The following is a 27364-nucleotide window of genomic DNA, read 5'->3' as shown; positions in this document are numbered from 1 at the left end:
TGTGAGGAAAGGCCTTTTATAACCGGTAAAATTCCTCCATAAATAAAACCTCGGGTGCTTAAGAGAAGGCCTGTCCAATGCAACCTACAGGAGCGCTGCTTGAAGCCAGTCCCTCGGGTAGACGGTCATGTCGCGACAGCGCTGGTGGAGGGGCCTGCTGGCGCTCCCCCAGCCCCCGGTCAGGGCCACCGTGCGGTCAGGGCCACCGTGCGGTCAGGCCTCTGCAGCCCCTGACTTCCCGTCGCGCCCGGGCTGCGCAGAGGAGCCTGCCTCGGGGAAGGGCACCTGCGAGGGCGCCGGGGCCCCTCTGCCTGTGCTGGTGGGGGGAGCCGCCCCCGCGGGGCCTGGCAGGCAGCCCAGGGCAGACCCCGCGGGCGTGATGGGAGCCGGGCGGGGGGCGAGGCCCGGGCCGCCTCTTCCGGAAGGTCCCGCCTCGACTCTGTGTCCGTGCGTCGGGGCCGCCTGCCCGGCAGAGGCCTGGCCCGGCGTCCCGGGCCTTGGGCCAGCGCTGGGCTTGGGGGAGTCCGCGTCCACGGGGCTGCTCACAAGGCCTGGCCGAGGGCCGAGGGCGAGAGGAAGGCGGTGGCGCTGCCCGGCGGGGTCTGACCGTCCACGGCTTCCACGGGGAGGGACAGGAAGCGCCGAGGCTGCTCCTCGAGGGTCCCCCGCGCCGCCTCCACCTGCGCTCGGCGCCCTCTGCTCCCGCGCGTCGGCGAGGGGCTGCGGGGGTCTGCGGGCCGGGGGCGGCGGCGGTGCCGGGGGGCGCGGCCCGAGGGCGCCGTGTCCCTGCTCGCGCTGCCGGCCCTGGCCGGGCGCGCCGGAGGCTCCAGGGGTCCTTGGGGGGCTCACTCGGAGTCCAGCGCGGGGTCGAGGGCGCGCCGGGCGCGCCGGGCTCTCCTGGAGGCCGCCCCCGCGTGCACCAGGACGGCCAGGCTCAGCGCGGCGGCGCCCGCGAACAGGCAGAGCAGGCCGGCGAGGGCGGGGGCCCGCAGGGGCGCGCGGAGCCGCGGGCGGCCGGCCGGGATCTGGTTGGTCAGGCTGAGCATGTAGCCGAGCGGCCAGGCGACGCTGCTGTCCCCCACCTGCGGGCGGAGGGCGCTCAGGCCGGGCGGCGGGGGGCGCGGGCCCCGGGGGTGGGGGTGGGCGAGGGTGCCAGGGCCCGGGGAGATGGGGAGGGGGCGGAGGGCGCTCAGGCCGGGTGGCGGGGGGGCGCAGGCCCCGGGGGGGCGGAGCGAGGGCCCCGGGGATGGGGGTGGGCGAGGGGGCGAGGGCCCGGGGAGATGGGGAGGGGGCGGAGGGCGCTCAGGCCGGGCGGCGGGGGGGGGCGCGGGCCCCGGGGCGGGGGGCGAGGGCCCTGGGGGTGGGGTGGGCGAGGGCGCCAGGGCCCGGGTGGAGGACGGAGGGCGCTAGGTCGCTAGGCGGGCATCGTCCACCGGGCACCCCGACGGGGCCGCTGCAGACCCGGCAGAGGCTGGGCCGGGACGGTCCCGCAGGACCCCCGCCCCGCAGGCCGCCAGGCCGCGCACGAGGCCGAGCCGGGGAGCAGGGCCTGAGCGGCGTGAGGCCGCCCGGTCCAGGCCGCAGCCGCGCTGGGGAAGGGCCCGAGGGTCTGAGCCGGGGAGCGGGGCTGGGCTAAGTGGGAACCCGACTCAGCAACTTCTTCTGGGAGCTTTTAGGCCGTTTCCGTAGCTGTACAAATGTTTTAAATGTGTCGTCTCCTCAGCGAATTGAACTTTTTGCCATGACGTTGTAACCCTCTGCATCTCAATTGGTGCTCTTTGTCTTAAAGACTATTTTGTTAGATATGGAATAACTATACCATTTTGTTTTTTGTTTTGTAGTGGTAGTGTTTGCTAGATTAAAAAACGTTTTTTTAACTTTAAACTTTCCCATGTTTCTATGCTTCAGGTATAAGCATTTCTCTTAAAGACAGCTTCTAGCCTAATTTTTAAAACCCTGTCTGACATCTGTCTTTTCACTGGTGAGCCTGGTTCACTATGGTTGCTGTGAGTATTGATAGATTTGGCCTTCTTTCTACCATCATACTTTTAAAATTCAATTAACTCCAGTTTTTCTTTTTTCTTTTTGTCCTTTATTGCCTTAAAAATGATAGCTGTGTCTTCTCCTTTACCAGATGAGAACTTGGGGCCACTCTTAGGTCCCTGTGTCTTATTACCACCCATCTACCTCACCCCATCCTCTTGGATTTCATCTGTAGTTGAATTCTGGGTTGTTATGGATGAAATTTTCTCTATTTTTAGTGTTACTTTTTTAATTTAAAATTTAGGTCACAATTTATTCTTCCTATATTTTGCAATATGTCTTAGATTTATTTCTCTTTGTATTTGATTACTTCCTCCAAAATATTTTCAATGTAAGGCTTTGTATGGTGAATATTCTGAAGTCATTTTATGCCCTCACATTTGAATTCCAATTTGACTGCATAAAAATGCCTTATGATTAAAGGAAAGGAATGTTAAACCTAGAATTTTATACCATCCAAATCAGTATTCAATGGAGAGCCATTCTCCCCTCGTATAATATACTTTACTGGTTATTAGTTTCATTAGAAGCAAAACTTAGAGGGCACATGCCACCAACTGTCCTTCCATGTCTCCAGACACTCTTGTTTTTTGTAGATTACTCAATTTTGTTCATGTGAAGGAGACAGTTAAGGCCTAGTGCAGGACACTGATCGGGTTTATCTAATTATGGCTGAGGCTGGTATCGACAGAGACTCCAGGCGGCCTTCAGGCTTCACGCCAGAGAGTCCTGAAATGGAGCCCCCCCGAGACGTGGGGACAGCCCCCTCGGGACGTGGGGACAGCCCCCCGGACGTGGGGACAGCCCCCCCTGGGACATGGGGACAGCCCCCCCCCAGGGACATGGGGACAGCCCCCCCCGGGACGTGGGGACAGCCCCCCCTGGGACGTGGGGACAGCCCCCCCCAGGGACGTGGGGACAGCCCCCCTGGACGTGAGACAGCGCCACTGACCACCCCGCGGGGCTGCGTCTCCCAGAACAGGGCCCAGGGGCCGCCTTCCCGCCGCCCGGGACAGCTGTGAGTGCAGCTCACCCCCCGCTGGGCCCTGGACGGTCCGCCCTGCGTCGCGGTAACCCTGAGCGAAGAAGGGCCTTGCCTGCCTGAGGCTTGAATAAATAAAGTTCCTGAACTGCTCAGAGAGGAAATTCTTACTTTCCAAAGCTTGTGTCTTATTATTCTGACCTCAGGGTAAAATGGAGAGCAATTAATTACCATCACCTTAAAAAATTACGGTTATATTTGAAGCTTCTTTTCAGGCAAAAAGTCTCAGGTTCTCAACATATTTGTTCACTCAGTGAACATTTACTGAGCACCTACTATGCTCTAGCCCCTGTGCCAGGAATACGGAACGAATAAGACAAGTCCCTGCCCTGAGAAGCTCAGTTCCCGGCTCTGTGCCTGGAAGGTCTCCCCTTCTCTTGCCTGGAAGGGTCTCTGGTGAGCCCCTCCTCTGAATTTTCTGTTCTCTCTTGTCCTGGGAGCTCACAAGTGCTCAAAATCAGATCACTTTCAACCCAGGAAGTTCAAATCACCTACACCCCTTCATCGTCTACATTTCTTCCACACACACCACGATTTTGAGGGGAAGAGGAGAAAACGATCTGTGCTCTGACTTACTTCTTTTTTAAAATGAATTTGGGGCCAGGTCTCCTCTGTGAACTTGTACCCGTTCACGAGCAGGTGGTACACGTAGTGGGCCGAGAAGCAGTAAGAGCGGGCGTACTCCTCGTCAAACCTGGGGAGCAGCAGCGGGAGCTGGAAAAGAGGTTCAGACGTGAAGGCAGGGGAGCGGCTGTGGCTCGAGCGACTGCGCTGCCACCTGCCATTCGGGAGGCCCCGAACCTCCTGAGGAAGACAGCGAGCTGGCGCAATGGGCAGGCGCGGCGAGCTGACGCAACAAGGTGGCATGACAAGACACAAGAGGAAAAACAGGAGACTTGACAAAGCAGGGAGGGGAAGTAGCGCAAGCGATTAGGTGCCTCCCTCCCACATCAGAGGTCTTGGGCTTGGTTCCCAGTGCCTCCTAAAGTAACAAGACGAACAGACACAGCAAGTGCAAACAACGGGAGGGGCGGGTAGGGGCTAAATAAATAAATCTTTAACAACAACAAAAAACATGAAGGCAGGGCAGGAAGCCTGGCTTAAAATGCACATTTCAAAATGCTGCAAGTCGGCCACAACATTTAAAAAACCATATCATCCAGAATTTAATAATAAAAATTACTATAGAATACAATTATATAATGTAATAATTAAACTATCACTATGCAATATCATGCAATAATAATCTCTGAAATTTATCTAGTGCTTAAGATGAGCCAAACCCTGTTTGAACCATCATGCATGCGGTCAGAAAACACTAACCACAATGCGGGAAGGAGCTTTTTACCCCATTTAATCAGGGCAGTGGAAAAGCAGAACCGCAGAGCGCCCGTTCCGCGCACGCACAGAACACGCCCCGCTGCACTGCCCTGTGCAGACGGCCGTCCTTTCTCTTTCGACACTGACCTGACTCCAGTCCTGCGAGCAGAAATGCCAGGTGCTTGCATTAAAGGTGTCCAAGGAAAAGCTACCTGAAAGATTTAAAGCACTGGCTGTGTAGTAGAATCCTGCAAAAGCCTGCAAGTAAGTGGTACAGAGGAGGTTAGCTCTCAGAATGGGGCACAGTGTGGCGGGAGGGGATAGGAAAAGGGGAGTAGGTCAGCAGGAGGGAAAGGGAGGCGAGCAACAAGCACTCCAGGAGAGAGGCATTTTTCAGAGGGTTTCGCTCTTACCACGAACGGCCCTTTCACCTTTGGCTGATAAACCCCGTCGAAGGAGCAGGCGTCTCGGTCTCGGCAAGCTTCGAAGTTGAAAAGGGAGGCCACCTGCTCCCTGCACTGCAGGGGGTCCCCAGTGCCTTCAAAACTGATGATGTCACCGGGGCGGTGACCTGCGGGGCGCAGCGGCGCCGTGCACAGGCTGTCGAATATGCGGCCCGCCGGGAAGGCGGTGCTGTAGTTCCGGGGGTAGCAAGGGTTGGTGAGGTTGGTTTTGGTGGGAGAGCTCTGTAGGCATGAAAGGGAGGTAGAAAACAAAACCACATTATTGCGTCGAGCACCGAGTGTTTCCTTTGCAAATGCTCCCCATTGCTTCCCTCGAGTGTCAGGAGACGTGTGTACGCGTGTACTTGACGGCACTTGTTAGAGGACTCGAGGCGAGGCGGGGCAGCGGTGACAGTTACTGGGTGTGCGTGTGCCAGGCATGATGCTAGAGGAACCACCAGTTACAAACAGGAAAAAACACACTATCCTTGATAGTAACAGAAACTACTGCAAAGACACATAGAAACTACATTGAACAACAAAGGCTCGGGGCCAATAACGAAAGCTACAGATTTTACTGAAGGATACAAACCAAAGGGATGGAAGAAGAGACATTTAGAGTTCTGGATAGAGTACTTAATATCATTAATATACTAAGCCACTTTTTAACCAAATTAATATATGAATTAATGCAATTACAGCCTCAGTTTTCTTTTTGTTATTATTCAAAATGATTTTGAAGTTCAAAATAAATGTCAGAGTGGAAAAAGAAACGATTGCAACTAGAACGGTACAGTATCAGTGCAAGACGAACGGATGACTAGAACAAACCAGAAAGTCCCGGGACAGGTCATCCACGTACTCGGGACTGGGAAGGCTAGAATCTCTGAAGTTACAAGATAACAGGAAACCAGAAGGCAACACCATTCCACCCGCTGCTGGGAATCTGAATGGCTTTCATGTTGTTGGAAAATTACCTGGCCATATACATTTAAATTAAAAAATACACCTCTCTTTTTAGCCTCTCACGTGGAAGTAAAATCACTAGTACATAAGCTTATACAAACAAGGGTTGCTATTGTTAGAGCAAGCAAGCAGGACACAGCCTGGCGAGCACCAGCGGGGGATGTTGACAAATTACGGAATAGTAAACAGTAAAGAAGACACAATACAGGGGAGCAGGGGCTGCGCTCCTGCCTCGCCCGTGTGAGGTCCGGGGTTCAATCCCCAGCACCTCCTTAATAAAGAAGATACATTATAGATTGACACGGAAAGCACGGAACACCCCAGTGAGCTGCGATCAGTGCTGACATTTGGGGAATGGGATTGCAAGGAGGTTCTTTGATTTTTACTTTAACCTCCTTTCTATGGTTGGAAAGATTTATAATAAAGTACTTTCTTTTTCATAAAAATAACCAATTTAGCTTTTTAAAAAAAGATGGTGGTGGTTAGATTATTACGCACCAGTAACAATCATAATTTCGAAGGATAGTTAATAACAGGAAATTGCTCATGATATATTGCTAAGGCGGAGGGAGGGGAGCTAGATATAAAACTATACCCTGAGCCCAGATTTGTAAATACACATATTCATGTAGGGAAAAAAATGGGGGAAAAAATGCAACAATACAATAGTGGCTAATGCTGGTGTTTTCTGGTTTTATTCTTTACATACTTCTCTGCACATGTGTTCTAATTTGTTTTTCCACCGAGCATGTGTTACCTTAAGGCCAGAAGAAAAGTCTTACTTGGAAAGAAGCGTGCCTGACATCTGCCTGCTCTCGGGGCGAGCCCGAACCCTGGGACTGGAGGCTCGTTAGCGAGACAGGAATTCGCACCGCACGCAGGCAGGGGCCGTTCTCCCCAGGGCTCCCGTCCCCAGGGGCGGGCGGCGGGCGGCTGCGGCCCGGGTGCCCGGCCTGCGCTTTGGAGGCGGTCGTTCGGGGGAGCCATCCGGGCCGGGCTGGGCCCCACGCGTTTGGCACTGGAAGGACTGGCCAGTGGCCTGGACACGCTCCGGGGGGCCTCCTCGCTGGCCCCCTGCCCACCCCAGGCTGGAAGTCCAGGGCCCCTGGGACAGAGCGACGCCTCGGGCACCCAGAGGTCACCAGGCAAGTGGGAGCCCCGCCCCCCGCCCGGGAGCCGAGCGTCCATGTTCACGCCTGGAGACCTGGGTCCCCAAGCCTCAGCGAGACCTCGGGGGGGGGGGGGGACATCGCGGCCCCCGTGGGCGGTGGCACATCCGTCCCGTAGCCGTCCTAGTGAACACTGGAGGGGGTGGGCGCAGCCAGCAGACAGGACCAAAGGGCCCCCACCCTGGACATGGGTGGCCTCACCCGCCCGTCCCCGGCCAGGGCCAGCGCTGGGCACGGGGCCCGAGGCATCGCCAGGAAGAGGAGGTGGCGGTGCAGGCCTGTGGGCCTCTCATCCCAGAAAGCGGCACTCGGGGCGCTGGTGGGGCCCACAGGCGCCCACCCGAGGGACAGCCTGTCGCCGCCGCATGCTGACACGGCTGCGGGCTCCGGCCTGCCGGGCGGGGGCAGGTCTGGGACGGAAGTTGAGGTTTTGAGCGGCTGAGGTCGCCTCTGCCCCTGTCCCGGGCTCCGCCTTCCTCGGGAGGCTCGGAGGAGTTCTGGGGGGGGACGGGGACTCAGGCCAGTCCCCACGGCCCGGCCCGCAGGACCCCTCGGCCAGGCGGGAGCCAGAGACGCCTACGGGAGACAGCTTGGCGCCCGTCCGGGGTGCCCGAGGCGGTGGCTGGGATTTGCCGCCCGCTGCTCGGTGACCGGTGACTGAGCGGCTGCGGTGGGGGCTGCCCGCTGGCCCCGCCCTCATCCCTGCCCCGGGGTCGGTGGCCTCCGGTGGCCTCCCACCCCTCGCGGTGGCCGAGGACCCTCCCCTCCGTCGCGGCAGCCCACGCAGCTGAGACTGAAGTGCCCCGAGCCCTGCGGCTTGGCCCGGCCCGGGGCGCGCCCGGGGACCCTGTGCCCCTGACCCGTTTGTGTTAAGGGCCGCGGTCCCGCAGTCGTCTAAAGGGGCACCCGTGCCCGCCAAGGCCCGGCCGTGCTGTGCCGCAGTCAGGCCGCCCTAAGGCCCGGCGCGGGGAAGGTCGGGCCGCTGGCCGGGGCTGTCCCTATCAGGCTCCAGCCTCTCCCCTGCCGCGCAGCAAGCACCTCCTCGGTGGCAACTTTTATTTTGTCTGCACCCAGGGGCGCCTCAAAATCCCAGGGGTGTGCAGCCAGCGGCTTAAAGCGGGGCGCGTCCATCGGGGGTCTCCGGGCCCGAGCCCCTTAGCTGCCCCTAGTGTGCGGGAGGGGACAGTGACACAGCCGGGGCCCCGGGGTTCTGGGAAGTGCCGCTGCTCTCCGAGAGGACAGACCCCGAGGGCGAGGCCGCCCGGCCGGTACCTGAAGGAGGCGCGCCAGGAGCCTCTTCTCGGCCTCGTTGCGGCCGTAGCACTGGAAGCTGTGCGTGTAGAGCGTGTACGCGTAGCCGTAGAGGGACACCTGCACCGCGTCGCTGCCGTTGGGGCGCAGCCCCTCTGCCGCGAAGGCTATCTGGGTGGAGGCCCCGCCCAGGTCCAGGGCGCCCGTGGTCTCCACCCCGTGCGGGTGCACCCACATGTTCCACAGGTTCTTCTGCACGGCGGGAAGGGAGAGCAAGGAAGAAAAGGCCAGAGGCACCGTCTCCGTCCGCCCAGGATTCTCCACCCAAGACCCACCTCCTATTGCTACAGGTTATGACACAGGGAGCCTTCCCGGCCGAGCAACCTCTTATTTCCCGGGTGCTGAACGCGAATGTTTACGGGGGCTGGGCAGATCATGTAAATGAGTGAAGTAGATGAGGTGTGGACAGTAGGGAGTGCTGGGGACTGTGGCAAACGAGAGTACATTGATTGTTGCCATAAAGGACCGTGAGTCTCCTGGGACTGGTTCTTCCAAAGTTTTTGGAATTATGCCAACACAACTCGGGCCAAACTGAAGAGGGTCCCCTGGTCAAAGATGGGACCATTTGAACATCCATAAGCATAATAACTGCAATGAATTGAATGAAACACATACATATACCTCTAAATTCATATGTTCCTAAAGATCCAAAAAATAAACTGAAAAGTTCCTATTTAAATTAGGAGGATGCTAGAGATTCAACTTATATTTTTAATTCTTTTTTTTTTTTTGGTATCCAAGCCAGGGTCCAGTTAGGATCCTGGGTTCTGCTCCAGCTAGCCACAGGGACCTCTCACTGTCTTTTCTCAGTTGTCACCTCAAAGGTGTTTTCATAATACACTGCATGATGGGAACGACACTGGACGCATGACCCTATCGGCATGCGCCTCTGTGAAGCCACCCCCCAGGGGACAGCGTGTGCCTCTGTGAAGCCACCGCCCCCAGGGGACAGCGTGTGCCTCTGTGAAGCCACCACCACCAGGGGACAGCGTGCGCCTCTGTGAAGCCACCCCCCAGGGGACAGAGAAGACAGCAAGAGTGAAAACCACGCGTTTGTTTCCACACACCTCCAGGAAATTCCCCAGTAAATAGTTGGCTGTAATCCATCCATACACCCCTTCCTCTTGCCCGGAAAGGATCTGGGCGCCCCTGAAGTCAAAGGGCTGGGACTTGAAGTAGTCGCGGATGCTGGCAAGGACTTCGTTAGCTGCAGTTTCATTCTGCAACCTGTGCAAGGCGCAGAACACAACCGGCTGAGGGCCTGAAACCATCTCACTCTGGTGAAAGCACAAACCTCCCCACCCTGCGGCAGGGACTTGCCAGATGCAGGCTCCCCGCGGCCACCCCTTAGGCAAGCTGGAGCTTCCCAGGGCCACCGAGAAAGCACAATGCGCTGCCCTTGCCAGGCTGCCAAGCGGAAACGAGCGTCCAATGGCAGCGCCTCCCGCGCCGCGCTCCCCGCTCTGTCCTGTCCCAGCAGCTCAGGGCTGCCCCTTGGCCGCCGCGGCTGCTCTGCTTCAGGTCAGCAGGCGAGACAGCTGGCGGAGGCACGGGCCTGGCAGCGGTCGTCTCCGGGGGCACCGCACAGAGCGGCCCTCGCCAGGCCGGGAGGAGGGGGAGGACAAGGGCTGGCGTGTCAGCTGTCCCTGCCTCGGTCCCTGGGAAGGCCTCGGCTTTGGGACAAACGGCCGTCATTGAGTTGAAGAATGGTCAGTGTCTAACCCGTGGAAGGGGCAGTTGTCACGTCGCGCTTCTGCTGCGTGTTACCTCTGGGAGGGGCTCACCTGGGGATGACGCGCCCTCTGTCGGCGGCTCAGGAGGAAGCACGAGCAACGCCGCCAGCAGGCCACTGCAGCCCAGTGACGGGTTGTGACTGATTGCAAAATAATTCCATTTTCCTGGTTTTCTCAGTTCCCATCCCAACTGGGTCTCATGAATTGTTTTTCTATATCTGACTTTTCTGGCAATTAAAATGTCAGCTAGTCCCTCAGAAGAAAGGGACTGCCATCAGAAAAGTGGTACAAGGAGTAGTTAAGACTTAGTTTATCCAAATGGGCTATCCGTTTCTTTCTCCCCAGTGGTCAGCGCTCTTGCTCTATGGGTTTCACCGAGGGCTATAAATTGCGGAGCTTTTAGTTATTTCTCACTGAGAAAACTGCAGGGCGTGGGCAGGAGGAAGCCACGAAGAAAACATTGGGTCCTTAGAACTGTTTTCGTAAGAAAAAAGAATTTCTAGGTTGTTTATAAGTCGAGGAAATGCAATAATTTTGAAACATACTGAGGATTCCATTATTGAGCAAAGAAATCTGAGTGCTTTCCATATTCTACCATGACAGAGTAGAAACAAGGGTATGCCAACTCAAGGAAAAGGCCAAGCCCAATGGAAGGGCGCCTCAGGGTTTTTTCCCCAATGTGATCAGAGACAAAGTGGCGTGCTCTCTCTCTTTCTCCCTCCTCTTCCTCCCTCCCCACCTCCCTCCCCTTCCTTCCATCCTTCCTTCCTTCCCTATACATAGTCAATTTTATAGTACTGGAGTCATAGGCAAAGTAGCTTTGAAGCAAAATGAGCATCGCCTTTATTTCCAAAACTTGAGGACAGGCTTTACCTTGAAGAGATTTAAGGCTGATATTTCTTCTCCGAACTACTTTTCTTTTATTTCAAGGAATTAATATAATAGAGGAGAAAATGAAGAGAAAGCACTCAAAAACATAACAGCAAATTTGGAATGAGCTGCTTCACAGAATGAAAGGAGATGTTTGCTTCATAATAACTCCAAAGGCTCTGGCTGACTTGAGGGGCAAACATTCCACTATTTAGACACCTGCCTCAGGGACATCTCGTCCACGGGCAGAAGCTCCTTGGTAGCTCCAGGGGGCTCTTGGTGTAGCTGATTGCTAACAGACGTCAAAACACCATGTGTCAAAAGCAAATTCTACTTTTCTATAAGAACTAGAGGTGTATATACCCCATCAACAGAGTTCATATTTCCTTCTTTTGTTTTTCCAGAGTCCTCAGGGAAATGAGAGAATCAATTTTAGAGTGGTCTCCTTATGGGCATTAAAATAAATACTGAAAGTTTCCCAACATTGAAACCCTAAATTTATGGCAGAGTATGGGCTTCTTTCTTTCAGATTTGTTCCCAGAAAGAGAGCTCCTTCCTGGCAAGGCTCAGCACGTTCCCGCCGAGTCGGTCCAGGGGCCCTCCGCGCCGGCCCTACCTCAGCAGGCGCATCCCCGCCGTGGCTCCCAGGTGCACGCGGGTGGCGGCGTGCAGCTGCGCTGGCACGTGCTCCCTGGCTCTCTGCACGCAGTCCTCGAGGGCTCTGGGGACATCCTGGGGGTTGTTCCCGTAGCTGGAGATGCCAGAACCTGAAGAGCAAGCAGCCAGTGCTTTCCAACCTTGCCAGGAGCCAGAAACCCTCTGCCACGCCTAAGGTGGAGACAGACATGCTCTGGAAGCTAACGGGGTTTGGTAGGGGAAAGCAGGGGCGGCCCCGAGTTCCGTGGAGTCACTGATCAGTCATTGCACTCTCAGACTCTAGGAGGAATTAAAAAGGTGAAAACCTAAGCCAGGACCTTTTTTTTCTTAAAAACAAAAACAAAAAACAAACCCTAAATAAAAAAAGTTTTCATTTTGTAAATTCCTAATATAAATAAAAATAGGGAGTATACTATAATGAACTTCAATGCCTCATTGCATGGAGAAATCCATTATACTGTTCTCCCTGCTTTTATTTATGTTTGAAATTGCAGTATGTATCACTAAAAGGTAAGAATTCTCATAGAGAAGTACAACCACAGTCCTATTACCATACCCATACAAATCAAAAATAATTCCTTAATATCACCAAATAATCTAGTTAAGGCTCCTATTTCCTTCATATCTGTATTTTCTCTCTTCCTTTTTCCAAGCCTTTTTCTCTCTCTAGTATGCTTGAATCAGGATCTAAATAAAATAAGTTCCATACATTGCAAATGGTTGATATGTCTCTTAAGTATCTTTTAATCTATAGTTTCTATCCACCCTTTCAATCAATTTTTGCTTGTAGTTTAAAAAAAAAAAAATGCCTTGTGGAGTTTCCTACAGTCCAGAATTAGCGGACGGCATTCCCACAGTTCATTTTACATGATGCTTGGACCCTGTATTTCCTACAAATTGGTAATTCAATGTAGAGGCTGGATCAGAATCAGGTTTGAAATTCATTGGCAGGAATACTTCATAGGAGTAGTCTATCGCTGTTCCCTAACTATGCTACTGGAGTCTGCACCTCCAACAGAGAGAACACACCTGCTGGTCTCTCATTTTTGATGTTAGCAGTCAACAACCATCCCTGCCTAGATCTGTTAGGAGTTGCTAAATGGTGATAATTTAATTCCATCATCCTTCCTTCATTTATTACCCAAAATATTTTTATAAGAGAAAAACTTCCCCACCATTAACTAGTTGGTAACCCTAAGGTACAGTTTGTACAGGAAAGGCAGTAGAAGTGCTTGATTCTGTGCCGTCGTTTTCAAGCTTTAAAAATATAAGCTGAGGGGAGTGGATGTGGCTCAAGTTGAGCACCTGCTTCCCACATGGGAGGTCCTGGGTTCAGTTCCCGAGGCCTCCTAAAAACAAAACAAAACAAAACAAAAATAACAACCAAACAAATTGAAAAACCAACTCGGGGGAACCAATGTGGGATTGAACCACATATAAGAGGTCCCAGGTTCAATCCCTGGCTCAGGTACACAACAACAACAACAACAACAAAGGTAAAAGAAAAGAAAAAGAATAAGATAAAAAGAAAAAGAAAATGAAAAGTTGAATCTCTAGCATCCTCCTAATTTAACCAAAGACGGATTTTTCTGCTTGTGTTTTAGAGTTTTAGGAATATATGAATTTAGAGATATGTTTATGTGTTTTCAATTCACTGCAGTTATTATGCCTATGGATGTTCAAATGGTCCCATCTTTGACCAGGAGACCCTCTTCAATTTGGCCAGAGTCATTTTGGCATAATTCCAGAAACCTTGGAGCATTTCTTTGCTTTCTGATGTAACAGGATGTATCAGATGACCTTGTAAATTTCCTGCCTCAGATCTGGAAACAGCCATTTCTTCAAGGAGCCTTGGTTCCTTTAAGTGAGAAATGGTATTTAGCCTCAAAATCTAGAACTAGGTGCTCATGGCCCTTTTTGGAGAACAGAGTTAGGGAAAACTTATTTTAAAATAAAATATGAGTTCTTGCTGATACTTCTGATTCAAATTCAAGACTACCTGTTTTTACTTAAACTCTTTGATCTTACATTTTCATTTTCTTAAGCTAAAAATCCTGGTTCCAAGTAACTCCAACAAAAAACTCATTTTCCTTATTTTATAATCCACACACTACAGTGTCAGAGTAACGATGCCGGCACTGTCACCAGCTATATGGTTACTGAAACAGTTTTGTTGTTGTTTTATTTTTAGTTCTTTTTGTCCTTATAATATATCCCACTAAGGATGTACAATCCTATTACCATGTTTAATCACTTGAAACAATTCTTTTCCATATGGTTATACCACCAACTTGATGTAAAATTAGGACCATTTGTTTTTTGTGTGTGTTCTTTTTTCAACTTAATTTTGTTTTATAATTACTAAAATATTTATGTGGCCCTAAAATAAAATCTACAAAACTGGGTCTATTCAGAGACATTTAGCTTCTATCCTCATCTCCTCCCTCTAGGTAGGCGGTTGTTTTGTTTTGTTTTTAAGTTTTTAGTTTATCCATTATTTAATATGAGCAAATACATATATACTTTGTATCACCTCTACCCCTTCTCTCCACTTTGCTTTTCTCCTGTAACAACATCTCCTAGCAATCACTCTGCCACACTGTATCCATCCTTATTTCTCCTTACAGGTGTATACCATTGTGTGGATATAACGTAATTCATTGTATCAGTGCAGGATCTCATTTTAAATAAATCCCAATTTAGGAAAGGAAATGTGCAGGACAGATAAGGAGGCTGGAGGGGAAATGTTTTATTTATTTTCATCCCCCCCGCCCCCTGCCGTTTTATAGGCGTCTCAAACAATATGTTCCAAAACCAGTTTCATAACCCTTGCCCTGCCCCACCTTGTCCTCTCAGTGCTTCCCACCATTCGTGCAGTTGCTCAGGCCAAAAATCGCCAACCTTGACACCTTGTATCCAATCCACCATCAGGTCCTGCTGGCACCACCCTCAAAACACCTTGAACCCAAGCACCCCTCACTCTCTTCACCAGAACCACCCTGGAGCGGCACTTCGGACATTTCGGCACTTCGGACATTTTGACCCAGATGATGCCTGTGGTGTGTCCTGTGCAATGGACGGTGCCGCGCAGCAGCCTTGGCCGCTAGAGGCACCACCGTCCACAGCAGTGACAACCGGTGCGTGTCTGGACGTCACGGAGTGTCCGCTGATGGGCAGAATCTCCGCAGGCTGGGAACCGTGGGGCTGAGCCGAAGCCCTGTCCTGTCATCTCCTGCCTGGACGGTTCTAGAAGCTCCTGCCTGGGTTTCTGCTTCAGTCTCACCCTCTGCCTGTTTGTTCTCCATCGACAGAGCGGTCCATTGAAACCGTAAATCACAGCACGTCTCCCCGGGGCTGAGAACCTCCTGACGACTTCCCCACTTCCTCGTGGAAGAGCCGGCCCCTGGGTCACCCTCCACGTCCTCCGGCAGCTGCCCTGGCCCAGCTTCGGCCTCGCGCCTCACTCTTCCCCTCGCTCGTTCTGCTCCAGCCATCCCGGCCCTTCGCTGTTCCTCGAAAATTCTGGGCAGCTTCATCTGGGGGATTTCTCTCCCCTCCTCAGTGCCTTCTCCCAGACGCCCGTGTGGCCCGACCCCTCGCCTCACGTAAGGTTCAGCTTCACGATCGCCTTTTTGGTTTTCCCTGAGCACCCGAACTAGAACAGCACAGTCTATCCCCTGTTCCGATTTGCCTTTTCTGAAAACCCATCTATTTATTGTTCATTTATCTCCTTCACTGGAATGTAAGTTCCAGATTTTATTTCTGAATGCCCAGTGTCAAGAATATTTCCTGGAAAATAGCAGGTGACCCAAAATATTGAATGAATGAATTGGTCAATATTTTCAAATGAGCATGCAATTCTATAGTTAGAGGATCATCCAGCCTAATCTGGAGCAAACAAAATATATTCTGTTGGAGCTGCTAGAGCTGTCACCTGGACAGGCTGGTGAGGAGCTGGATTGAGGGACGAAGGCTGGGTGCTGTGGGGCCCCCACTGGCCCCCAAAGGCCCCTCAAGGCTCTTGGAGGGAGCAGGAGAGGGGGCTCGAAGGCTCCCAGCACCCTGGAACTCACAGCCCCGCCAAGAGGGCTGGAATGCTGTGCCATCGGGCTGGAGAGAAGGCACAGGGTGCTCGAGGTCGGACACGAGCCAACGGCACGGGCCTCCCCATGGGCTCCGGCCGACGCCTGGCAGAGGCTGCCTGTCCCCAGACCACCCTTTGGGGCATTTCAGTGGAGGGGGTAGACTTAGGCTCCAGGGAGCTTCAAGAAGTAACCACCGTTTTACAGGGAGGACATCCTGAGTGTCCCTTGTGGGAGAAGCAGCAGCAGCGTGAGCGCTGCAGAGGGGACCGCGGGGCCGCGTCCACTCCAAGGGGCGGGTTTCAACCAGACGCCAGAGTCACGTCCCACCCAGGCACCGGCGGTGAAGGTGGTGCCCCAGGGCTCCCGAGGGCAGCAGCCGCCGAGGACGTCGGGAGTCCAGCTTCCAGGACATATGGCCCACCCACTGACCAAGGCAGGGGCATCCTGGGGACCTGGGCGCCCACATCAGCCGCATGTCCTTGGGGGGTGGCACTGGCCCAACCTCAACTCCCTAACTTAGGCTTCACTCTGCAGTCTTTCGGGCAGCCTCTGTGATCCATGCAGGGCGGCTCCGCTAGGGGTGGGTCGTGGGCTCCTGTGCCCACCCCCTGCTAGACTGCGGGTGCCAGGCAGGTGGGCGAGAGGCCACTCCCCTGAGGGACCGCCCGCCCCTTTCCATGAGGGCCCACCTCTTCCCACAGTCCATCAGCGCTGACCGAGCTGAATTACCCTCCCTGATCCAAACCCAAGATCCTGTGCCCGTGGGCACCCGGCCGGCAGGAAGGTCCACCCAGAGCCAAGGGGGTGCTGGGATGGCCAGCTCTCACCCGGGACCTCCAGTCGGGGGGCACTGCTGCCACTTGACATTTATGATGCCATTCAATCTTCAAAGCATTCCTACGGGGCAGGTATCATCGTCATCGTTGTCCTATTTTATTCCTATTTCAGGGACGAGGACGCCCAGAGTTCATGAGGCCTTCCCAGAGCTCCTGCAGCAGGACGAGGAGCTGTCTTGGTCACTGTCCTACGCGTTCCTCTTTTCCAGAACTTGAGGGTCTCTCCTGTCCAAAGGCGCAGCCTGCTGCCCTCTGTCAAGCTTGGCAGTGAGGACATGGCTCAACACGTGGAGAGCAGAGCAGGCGCGCTGACTGTGCGCTGCAGTGCAAGCAGGACGCAGATGATGTCCATTCCACAAACGTCCACTGCCTCGTGGCGAGCCCAAGCTGCCCCGCGCTTCAGAGGAGGACGCGGTCCAGTTGCCAGCTCCTCAGGCCTGCGCCGGCTGCGGGGCTGCCTTGCCAGCGTCCTCCCCTGGGGGCACACGCCAAAGGCAGAGCGAGAAGAGGGACCAGCCCAGCCCTTCAGGCGTCTCAGCCGGGCGCGGCGCAGGTCCGGCGGCCGAGGCGCTGTCCAGCCACCGTGGAGGCCTGCTTCTCCCCTGCCCTGCGTCCCCGGCCCTCCTCCTCCCACAGGTGTGGGGCCCGACCTGTACCTTCCACTGCCTCAGCTCCTGCCTCTACAGACCCCCCCTGCGGCCCCCATGTCGGAAGGCTCCAGCTGCGCTTCCTGGGAAGGGGCGGTCCGCAGACCCTGGTACCCCCAGGGACCCTCCCGGGCCCCCACAGCAAAGGCTTAGGCTGCTCCCAGCTTTGTACGTGCCGTGACCTCCCCCCCAGTTTGTAATATTGGGGCGCTCACTGAGGGCAGGAAGGAGGCGCCAGGCTGGAGGCACCCAGAGTCCCCAGAGGCCTGGACTCTAACCTGTGCCCGCGGGCTGTGGGAACACTGCGACCCACTGGGGACACACAGGCTGGGATGTCCAGGCCAGCTTCAGATCAGAATGCTCTAGAGAAGGCGGGCTTTCAAAAAGCACGCGCGCGCACACACTAACAGGCCTCGACTGTGCCGGCGGAAGACCTGACTGCAACAGGGAAAACCACACGCTTTTGACTAAAGAATGTTTCATGATCTTAGGATAGGGAAGTATTTCTTAATTAAAACATACATAAGATCAATCTGTAAAGGAATTGATAATTGTACCTAAATAAAAATTAAGAACTTCTCTTCATCGAAAGCCATTATGAAGAGACTAAAAAGTCAAGCCACAAACTGAGAAGGTATTAGCAGTGATACAATAATAATATTAGCATTTATATTTAGGATAGATAGAGTTCCAGCAAATCAATAAGAAAAAGTAAAACAATCCAGTAGGAAAACGAGCAAAACAGGCATTTCACAGAAAACAGAAATGGCTGTAAACAGGAAAAGATGCTCAGCCTTATCAGGAACCAGAGAAGCACAGAGCACGAGGCACAGCTACTTCAATCCACACCGATGAATCCCCAGACCCAGCATCAGTGAACCATGCAAATTACGGAAGAAGATACGTTTGGTTCAATTTATATAAATTTATGTTTGATTCCATTTTCAAAAACAGGAAAAAATAAATAATAAATAAGGGCAAAACTAAAGAAGAACCAGGAAACAGTTTTAAAATTCAGGGTGTGTTGTGGTGGAGGCGGGCGCTGCGGCCAGGCCGTGGCACTCACGGAGTCGTGGCCTGCGAGGCGGGCGCTGCGGCCATGCCGTGGCACTCACGGAGTCGTGGCCTGCAAGGCGGGCGCTGCGGCCAGGCCGTGGCACTCACGGAGTCGTGGCCTGCGAGGCGGGCGCTGCGGCCAGGCCGTGGCACTCACGGAGTCGTGGCCTGCGAGGCGGGCGCTGCGGCCAGGCCGTGGCACTCACGGAGTCGTGGCCTGCGAGGCGGGCGCTGCGGCCAGGCCGTGGCACTCACGGAGTTGTGGCCTGCGAGGGCCATCGGATGTGCTGGTAATATTCCCTTTCAGAGTTTGGCAAATGATGGCCCAGGTCCAATCCAATCGAGTTTGCTGTTTTTTGTTTGTTTGTTTTTTGCATGGCCTATGAGCTAAGATGGCTTTTACATTTTATGTGTGTGGGGGGATCAAAAGGACAGTATTTCATGATGCGAAAATTACATTAAACTCAAATTTCAGGATCCATAAACGAAGCTTTCCTGGGACACAGCCCGGCCCTCACATACGCGCCCACCCCTCGCCGCTGTTGGGAGATGTTGGCCTTGCGTTTAGAGGCACCGAGCGCCCTGGCTCGGGTGTTTTCAAGGGGGACTGCAAAGCGAACAACTCTGAGGACAGGGACAGCGTCTGCTCCGGAGCACGAGGCGGGCACGCGCCACCGGCAGGGGGTCTCAGGCCCCAGCCTCAGGAGGCTCCTCGGCAGCACGGCCACGAGTGACGGAGCTGGCCGCCACCGCCCTATGCCAATGGACTCGGGAGCCAACGCCAGAGGCAGGCGGCCCTGGCAAGCGCTGCCCGTCGCCTCCCACCCGGGTATAGCCTCGGTGTCACAGTCCCCGAGGGGCCCGTGCTTGTGGGCGGGGAAACCGAGGCCAAGTGAAGGACGTGCCCGTCGCCCGCTGGTGCGCAGCAGCGCTGCCCGAGATGGCCCCCCGCCCGCCCGGCTCCCCGGCTCCCGGCAGCGCCCGCCTTACCTCTCACGCCGCACCTGAGGCTCTGGCTGACCACGCCCGTGTTGTTCTCCTTCTCCGCCGGCCACTGGTACACGTAGAGCGTGGTTCTGGAGGAGCCGGCGTCTAGCACGACCCCGTACTGCGCACAGGGGGGCGGAGGTCAGACGCCGGCCCCGGCGCCCGGCCGGGCCTCACCCAGCCTCACCAGCCTCGCCCAGGCCTCTGTCCTCCTCGGCAGGCCACTGAGGCCCCCGAGATCCTGGGGTTTAATCCACAGTGTCCACTCGCCCAGGGCCGGCCAAGAAGAGAGGATGGCGTTCTCCAAGCCAGAGTCCCCTGGGATGGCGGGGAAGGGGGCAGGGTGGGGCAGGGGTTCTAGACAGGCTTCCCAGCCGTGGCCACACGTTAGCGTCACCCTGGGAAGGTACCGTCGTGCGCCCGGCAGGGGCGGGGCCGGCTGGGGCGGGGGGGTCCTGGCCCATCCCCCGCTGGGCAGGCCCAGAGACCTCAGCTGAAGGTGTGACCCCCCAGGCCCCGCCCAAACCTGCCCAGGAAAGAGCCAGCCCCAGGGACTGGGGGAGCAGCCGGGCACGCGGGGCTGCTGGCGCGGGGGGTCTCAGTGAGGGGGTGTCGCCGGCCCTGGAGGCTGGGGGGGGGGTCTTGGCACGGCCGCTGGGCCTCCTGGGTGAGGGGCCCAGGCTCCCCGCTTCCCTCACCCCGGCAGCGTTAGACACCGAGGCCCTCGCGCTTACGTGGGCACGCGTAGACCGCACGCCCTGCTGCACGCCCTTGCCTTACGAAAATCTCCCCCTGCCGAGAGGTAAACTGATGGCACCACTCTGTACCTTCATCACATCCACGGTGATGCGTAGACTAAGTTATTTAACCAATTCCCTGCTTCTAGGCAGTCGGGAGGCCCCAGCTCTCTGCCATTACAAACGGCTGCTTCACCTGGAATGGCCCAAAATGACCTTGCTCCCGCGCGGAAGGACGCGTCTCGGCGGCGCTGAGACCTCCTGCGTCTACTGGGTTTAAGCTGGGACAGTTCTCAGCCTCGGCCCTGGGCTCGCCGCCCCCATGCCCCCCCAAGGCCAGGAACCCAGTCTAACGGGGTGGCGGGGGGCGGCCGTGCAGCAACGAGCTCCTCACAGGGCGCCGGGACCGTCTCTGGCCAGGAGCCCCCGGAAGCCGGGGCAGAGGGGCCAGGTGGCCAGCTTAGCGGGGAGCCCGGGGCCCTGGCAGGAAGGGGCCGCCCTGCAGCGCTGGCTCAGCGGCCCGGGGGCGCTGCGAGGACCAGGTGCGAGGTCAGGGGCGGGGAGGGGGCGGCAGCGAGCGGGGACCCCGGGGACCCCAGGCGGGGTGCGAGCGGCAAGGCCCGTCCTGCGCGGGGACACTGCGCGGCGTCTTCAGCAGCGATGCAGGGCCGGGGAGCCAGAGGCCGGGGCGCGGCCACAGCGCCGGGAAAGTCCAGGGTCGGGCCCAGGGCTCCTGGGCCTGTGGGCAGACAGTGCGCCCCGCGGGTGACGCGTCCAGCTCGGGGACCGGAGGGGAGGGCCGGCCGCCCTCGACCGCCGTTGCTGGCTCTGTGCCTGAATTCTCGGCTGGGGTGGGCTTGGCAGGTGGACCCCCCCACCCCGTGGCCTGGGGCAGCGCCCAGGGCCCCACTGGGAGCCACCCGCAGGCCTTGGGGCACCGCAGCTGTGAAGAGGGGAGAGGCGCGACCGGCCAGGGGCTCGTGCCCTCTCAGCGCGCCCGTGGGCTCCCACCCCAGGGAAGGTGGCAGCTGCCCCCCCAAGGTCCCGCCTCAGCTGTCCGGAGCCTTGGCCTCTCTCTCTGCTGGTGCCGTCCAGGGTCAGGAACGTGGCGCCCCATCCAGCCCCGTCCAGCCCCGACGCCAAGACCTCGAAGAGGTGAAATCTCAGCTCTAGCCCCGGAGCCCTGCCCGGGCCCCTGCCCCAGCCCCAGCCTCTGCCCCTGCCCTGCCCCTGTCCAGCCCCTGCCCCTGTCTAGCCCTTGTCCAGCCCCAGCCTCTGCCCCTGCCCTGCCCTTGTCCAGCCCCTGCCCCTGCCCTGCCCCAGCCTTGCTGAAGGACCTTGGCTCGCCTCTGCCCCTCTCTCCCTGCTCTGCCGTCTTCAAGTTCTGTCGCCCTCTCTGTTCCTCTGGGGTAATAATGGTGAATCCACAAGGAGCACCCCACGCCCCTGCCACCTTCCTGTGGGCCTCTCTGCCGTGGAGGGCAGGTGCCGCGTCCACCGCACCTGCTCCCTGTGGCCTAGGCCGGGTCGCCTGACGCAGCAGGCAGACGTGCCCGAGCTGGCGTCTCCCAGGGAGCGGCCTGGAGCCAGTGACCGCAGGCCACGTCCCCCAGCTGAGCTGGATGCTGCAAGGACGCCAGCGCCCCCCAGGCCCAGCCCCCCACGCTGTGCTCCATGGAAGAGCAAGCCTTCCCCCCCCCCCGTCCCCCGCTCCCCTAGCTGTGCTTCCTGGGACCACCCCAGAAAAACCACACTCACCTAGGCCTCCCCCACCCCTAGACCCGCTCCCTCCGCGCCCCTGGCCAGTCCACAGAGGAGGGCTGCACAGGGACAGCCAGGCCGTGTGGCCGAGCGCCGTCCGCCAGGCGCAGCAGCTGCCCCTCGGCCACCCCTCCGAGCAGTGTGGGGCCCTCAGGAGGCCCCAGTGGACCCTGAAGTGGGCTCAGGTCATCGGCGCAGAGAACTCTGGGGCCCCAGCCACCACCGCGTGTCGCAGAAGGGGCTGTGGGAGGGCGTGCCCCACGCCCCAAGGAGAGCTTGAAGCTCAGGCACAACGAGCGCCGGGCCCTCTCGAGTGGGGGTCACCAGTGCTAAGGGTGGGGCAGCCAGCTTTGCACCCCCGCGCCAGCGAGCCTCCCTGCATCTGCCCGGGTCCCCATTGTCCCTTCTGTGTCAAGGAGGACGCGGCCGGCTGCGCCAGAGCCAGCCCCTCTCCCCGGGCTCTTGGGTCAGCGCTCAGGGTCGGGGGAGGTGGAGAGACCCCGGCCCTGGGGCCAGAAAGGACAGGGCGCGATGTCACCCGCTGGTCCTCACGTTCAAAATGGCGGCTGGCGGTGGACTGAGGGCTCGCGGAGAGGACGCGGGGACGGTGGCCCCTGAAGGGCACGGGCAGGCAGGTGGGAGTTCCGGGCACCTGGCTGTCTCGTGGGGCCCGAGCTTGAGCAAGCGGCCCCCGGGCTGCCTAACACCTTTGGACAACGGGTAATTTGTTCCCTCTCTTTAGAGCACAGGGGCGGCTCCTTTTCTATTTCAGTTCAAGTTATTAGTGGGACCTGAGGCTCTGAAGCAAAACCTCCTCCTAAGAAACCAGATGTCGTTATCTAAATGAGATTTCACTTTAATGCTTTAGAAAAGTGGCCTCAAGTGGTAGATCGAACCCACCCACAGAGCCAAGGCAAGTTAGCTTCTCTCTTCCAGAGACTTCTATTTCAGCTGGAGCCTTTGAGCAGCCACTAAGAGCAGAAAGGGGCAGCAAGGACAGCTGAGGTCACATGTAAGTGCTGCAGAGATGCAAATGACATGGTTGAATTCCCTGGCCCTAGCCTAGAAGAGGTTTTACATATTCTTAAAGAGTCATAAAAAAATAAAATAAAAAAAGAATATGTGACCGAGATTCCAGGTGGGCGTCGAAGCCTAAATAACTACCACCTGGCCCTGCGCGCAGCGGCGGTGCTGACCCCTGCGGAGGTGAGTGAGGCCTCACAGCTCTCCACCGCCCGTTTGGTGACCTGGGGAGTCACCTCCGCGAGCTCGTCGCAGGTAAGGGTGACCTCGCAGCCCCCGGGGTCACTGACCAGGGCTTTCGAGGGCGAGGCAGGCCCCTGCAGAGACCCCGAGGGGTCAGGGGGCTGGGAGGTGCGCCAGGCCCTGGAGAGGAGGCCGGGGGCAGCTCCTGGGGACCCTGCCCACCTCCCAGGGCCTTGCCCACCCCCCGGGCGCCCTGACCACCTCCGGGGGCCCTGCCCACCTGCCGGGGGCCCTGCCCACCTGCCGGAGGCCCTGCCCACCTGCCGGAGGCCCTTCCTGGCCGGGCCAGGGCCTCCAGGCCCGTGCGCCATGAGCTGTGGGCACTGGGAAGGACAGTGGGACCCTGGGGTGGGCCTCACTGAGGGCGTTTTTGCACCACTGGCGACTTGGCTGCAAATCTCAGCTCTGGCTCCTCGGGTGTGGAATCAAAGCCCGATCCCGCAGTCCCCAGCGGGTGCTGCGCTGCGGGTCCACAGCTGCGGGGTCCACCGTCCAGGTGCACGGCCTCTCCGCCTGACCCCTCCGCCGCCTCCAGCCCGCCGGCCCCTGCGGCTGACCGCGGCCACCGGCCCCCGCCTACCCGCCCGGGGCCTCCACACCTACCCGCAGTCCCGGGGGAAGGATGTCCTTCCGCAGAGTCTGGACGAGCGAGAGCGCCGCGAGCACCGCGACACTCACCAGCAGGCCTGCCCAGGCGGCGACGGTGGGGGCGCGGCAGGGGGCCTGGAGGCCTGCGGGGGACCCGAAGACCCGTGAGGGGGCGCAGCCAGGCACCCGCGGCTCTGGAGCTGCGCCTGGGGACCCCACCTTTAAGGCGGAGCGGCGCCTGGCTCTGAAACCCACCTGCCCTGCCCCCGCGGTCCAGTTACCCGGCGCCGCCCCGGGCGGGGCAGGCAGGCTGCCCTGAGGGGAGTGGCAGGAGTGTGGATTACTGTGGATTTTCCGTTAAGGGGGGTGATAAAATATTGCATTAAAGATAATTTCAGGGGAGCAGTCCTAGCTTGTGGTTGAGCGCCTGCTCCCCATGTACGAGGTTCAGGTTCAGTTCCTGGTAACTCCTTAAAGAAAAATTTTTTTTCAGTTAAGTAAAAGGAAATTTTCCCCAAGGGGAACATGCTGTATCATCCTGGGTGATTCCTTTCCTGTGACGTTCTAAACCGGGAAGAGAGAAACCAGAAGAGCCGCGTCCTGCTGGGTGTGGGCAGGGGGCACTTTGGGGTCATGGAAACGCTCTATATCTGGTAGGAGTGCGGAGTGGACGCGTTCGTCAGAACTCTTTAAACCTTTCAAAGTGTTTTGAGGAAAACCTGGAAATCCAAGCAAACCAGTTCCTTAGGTACAATTTCCCTTAAAAAAAGAGATCCTTTTCAGTTGCCTTCACTATCCTAAAACCATCTCCTTTTGGAGGACAGGACAACCCAGTTTAGGGGCACAACTTAGGATCTATGCATTTCACCGTATTAAACTGTACCTAATTTTTAAAAAGACAAGACATTCAATGACAAATACTGAGTCAATAATAGTCTTGGTAAAACTACTGACAGCGTAAATATTAATGGTGGGACTCAAATAACTGAAACGTGATAAAATCACTGGATTCAGATCCGGTGCTCTAACCGAGGCTGCACCTGCACCGATTGGCTATTCAAGTTTCAATTGATTAAAATCACTTAACATAAAAAACCCAGGGAAGCGGCCGTGGCTCCATCAGCTGAGCTACCGTATGGGAGGCCCTGGGTTCTCGTCCCGTGGCCTCCTGGTAAAGGCAGGCTCGCCCGCATGCTGCGGAGAGCCGACTCAGCAAGGTGACGCAACAAAAAAAGGGAGACAAGCAAAAACACAGAAGAGTGCGCAGCGAATGACACAGAGAGCAGACAGCACGCAAGTCACAAGGGGGGAGGGAATAAATAAAAATACAGACACGCAGAATGCATAGCAAATGGACACAGAGCAGAGACCAAGCAAGCCAGGGCGGGGTGGGGGGGTATTAAAAAAAAACAAAAAACCCCAGTTCCTCAGTCACACTGACCACACTTCAAGTGTCCAGTCACCACTCATGGCCAGGGACACAGAACGCTCTACTGGGCACAATGGGGGTCGACCCCGCCCCATCCCAGGAGATTGACTCTTAGCTCATCATAACCTGTTTTACCCCTGCATTATTTCTAGGAGAGATTTTCCTGAAAGAAAAAAAAAAGCACTGTGTACACCACCGTGGTAAGCGGATTGTGCCCCAGTGTCTAATCCCATCACGACCCTGGGGAGAGCAGCCGTGAGGTTCCAAGCCAACGGCTTGGAGCAGCCGGCTCTGTGGCCGTGACTCCCCTGCAGGACAGCTGCGGCCGGCGGCCTCCTGCGGTCACAGGTGGTCATTTGACACGGGAATCCCCCTACCCCAGCACCGGGAGCTCAGCTGGTCAGCAGTGACCGGGGGGGGGGGGGGGGGGGGGGGGGGGGGGCGACTGGTCAGAACCAGCCACGTTGCCAGGTCATGTGCTTCTGGCTCCCAGCCCCACTTCTGGGAATTTATCCCAAGGAACTAGCCCCAAGGGGATAAAAGGATTCTACACAAGGTAACGAGTTCATTGCAGCAGCCTCCGTGGTAACACCTGGGGGACAGGTGACCTCCAGGGCCTCAGAAGGGGTCCTGGGCCCTTGTGTGTGAGATGGACCACACTTAAACCAGCTTATCCACAGAGGCAATCCTTTTGCAATCAATTTTTAAAAAATGCTTGGGCCAGCGTCAGTTAGAAGGCTTAGGCTCCCCCACCAAGAAAAACAAACCACACACGGTAGGTGACTTGCCAAGTTAAACTTGTCCTGTACAAGGAATAAAGCAAGTCAGACTGTCTGTGTGGTGTGGTTGAACCAGTTCTTTAGGTACAATTTCCCTTCACCCACCTACTTCCCCCCCCCAAAAAAAGATTCACAGAAACAAACTGACTACACAATCCAAAAATATCTCCTTTTGGGAGGCGAGAACACCCAGTTTAGGGAAACAGTGGGGCGCAGTCCCCTGGCGGCTGCGGGGCGGCCCCTCAGCAGTTCTCGGGGAAGAGCCGGGGTCCCCTGCCGCAAAGCGCGCCCCGCAGGGAAGGCTGGTACAAGGCCAAGCGCACTCTCGCGCATTTAGGGTGGCCGCCCAGCTGTGCTGTCCCTACGGCCGGACAAACACTGTCATTACCGCCTGCCGACCTGAAAGTGGGGGACCAGCGGCTCCCGCCTTCCCCACGGGCAACTGCAGAGCGCTTCCGAGACAGGCCACGTGGGGGGTGCGAGTTCCCCGCACGCGGCCGTGGGGGCTGCTGGAGGCGCTGCGCTGGCCGGGACCCTGGGCGGACGTCCAGGAGACCCCGGCACTTGTCCACACCTCTCAAAGCCAACAGCGCCCTACAGTGGACCTTACGGCAGCCGGGAAAGGGACACCCGGGGCCACGTCAGGGGATTACACAGACCAGAAAAGCCTTTAAGCGGAACCGGCCTGCTCGTCCCGGTTTGGGGCGGCGCTGGGGAAAAGCGTTACTTTTGTCTGCGGGACGCAGACGGTGAAACCCGAGATCCAGCCAGGTGGGCCGCGAGGGCGGGAGGCAGCCCGGGGCTCACCTGCGAGGTACTCACCTGCCCGCGCGCGGGGCGGCCGGCGGAGCGCGGCGATCATCTCCGCACTCGGCGGGAGCCGGGGCGAGCGCGGGGCCTGGGCCCGCGGGGGCTCACCACACCCGCGCGGTGACCCGCGCCCACCTGGCGCCCTCCGGGGGGGGTTCCGGGAGCCCCAGCCCGGCTCCTCGGCGCAGACCCACGCCGGGGCTGACGTCTCCAAGGGCGAGGAGCAGACGGAGCCAGCGCCGCTGGGATTTAAAGTGAAACGCTTTGCAAAAGCCCTGCCACCTGTCCCAGCGCCCCTCCCGGCCCCGGGGCCCCGGCTCGCCCTGCGCACCCCCGGCACGTTTCCGCCCACGGGCGAGCCTGAGCGCGCCCCCAGCCCCCGCGCCGGGCCTCCTGGAAATGAATCGCGAGGGGTTGGGGACCCGGAGCCCTGCACCCCCGGGATCTGGGGCCCCGCGCGGCCCCGGGCGCGTGAGCGCAGCGCAGCTCCGGCTGCAGGAGGCGGCGGAGTCGGGCCGCCCGCCGGGGCCCTGGGCTCGGCCTCCGGCCTCCTCGGCCTCGGCCCCGCGCAGGCCCGCCGCCCCTCGGCCGGGTCCCCTCTCACCTGCGCGCCGCGAGCGGGGCCGGCGCGGGCGCTGCGCTGGCACACCCGGCGGCCTGCTCGCAGGAGGCGTCGGCGCCGGCGCGGGGGGCTGGCACCGCGGGCGCCTCAGGCCGTCCCTCCTCTCGCTCCTCCTCCTCCCTCGTCCGTGGCCTTGGGTGACGGGGACGGAACCGCACGAGCGCCGCGCTGGTGCCCAGACCGCGCCTGCCCGCCCGGGCCCCGCGC

General features: G+C 57.7%; 1 protein-coding gene and 1 long non-coding RNA gene across 2 annotated transcripts; one reads left to right on the top strand and one right to left on the bottom strand.

Moving 5' to 3' along the window:
• On the bottom strand, positions 1 to 27364 carry ENTPD3 (ectonucleoside triphosphate diphosphohydrolase 3). The gene is made up of 11 exons (XM_058288189.1): positions 27140 to 27364; positions 26548 to 26777; positions 23533 to 23660; positions 19169 to 19286; positions 11514 to 11664; positions 9362 to 9521; positions 8256 to 8486; positions 4819 to 5091; positions 4553 to 4663; positions 3662 to 3799; positions 1 to 1082 (listed from the first exon to the last, which is right to left on the bottom strand). The coding sequence occupies exons 2-11, from the start codon at positions 26585 to 26587 to the stop codon at positions 846 to 848; spliced, it is 1587 nt and encodes a 528-aa protein (XP_058144172.1). The 5' UTR covers positions 26588 to 26777; positions 27140 to 27364; the 3' UTR covers positions 1 to 845.
• Positions 8428 to 18657, top strand: LOC111760473 (uncharacterized). The gene is made up of 4 exons (XR_002794155.2): positions 8428 to 8584; positions 14486 to 14691; positions 14866 to 15159; positions 16588 to 18657. It is a non-coding gene; the product is annotated as an uncharacterized lncRNA (long non-coding RNA).

The sequence above is a fragment of the Dasypus novemcinctus genome, chromosome 26, assembly GCF_030445035.2.
Source record: "Dasypus novemcinctus isolate mDasNov1 chromosome 26, mDasNov1.1.hap2, whole genome shotgun sequence".
Lineage (NCBI taxonomy): Eukaryota > Metazoa > Chordata > Mammalia > Cingulata > Dasypodidae > Dasypus > Dasypus novemcinctus.
This window is presented reverse-complemented; position numbering and strand designations above follow the sequence as displayed.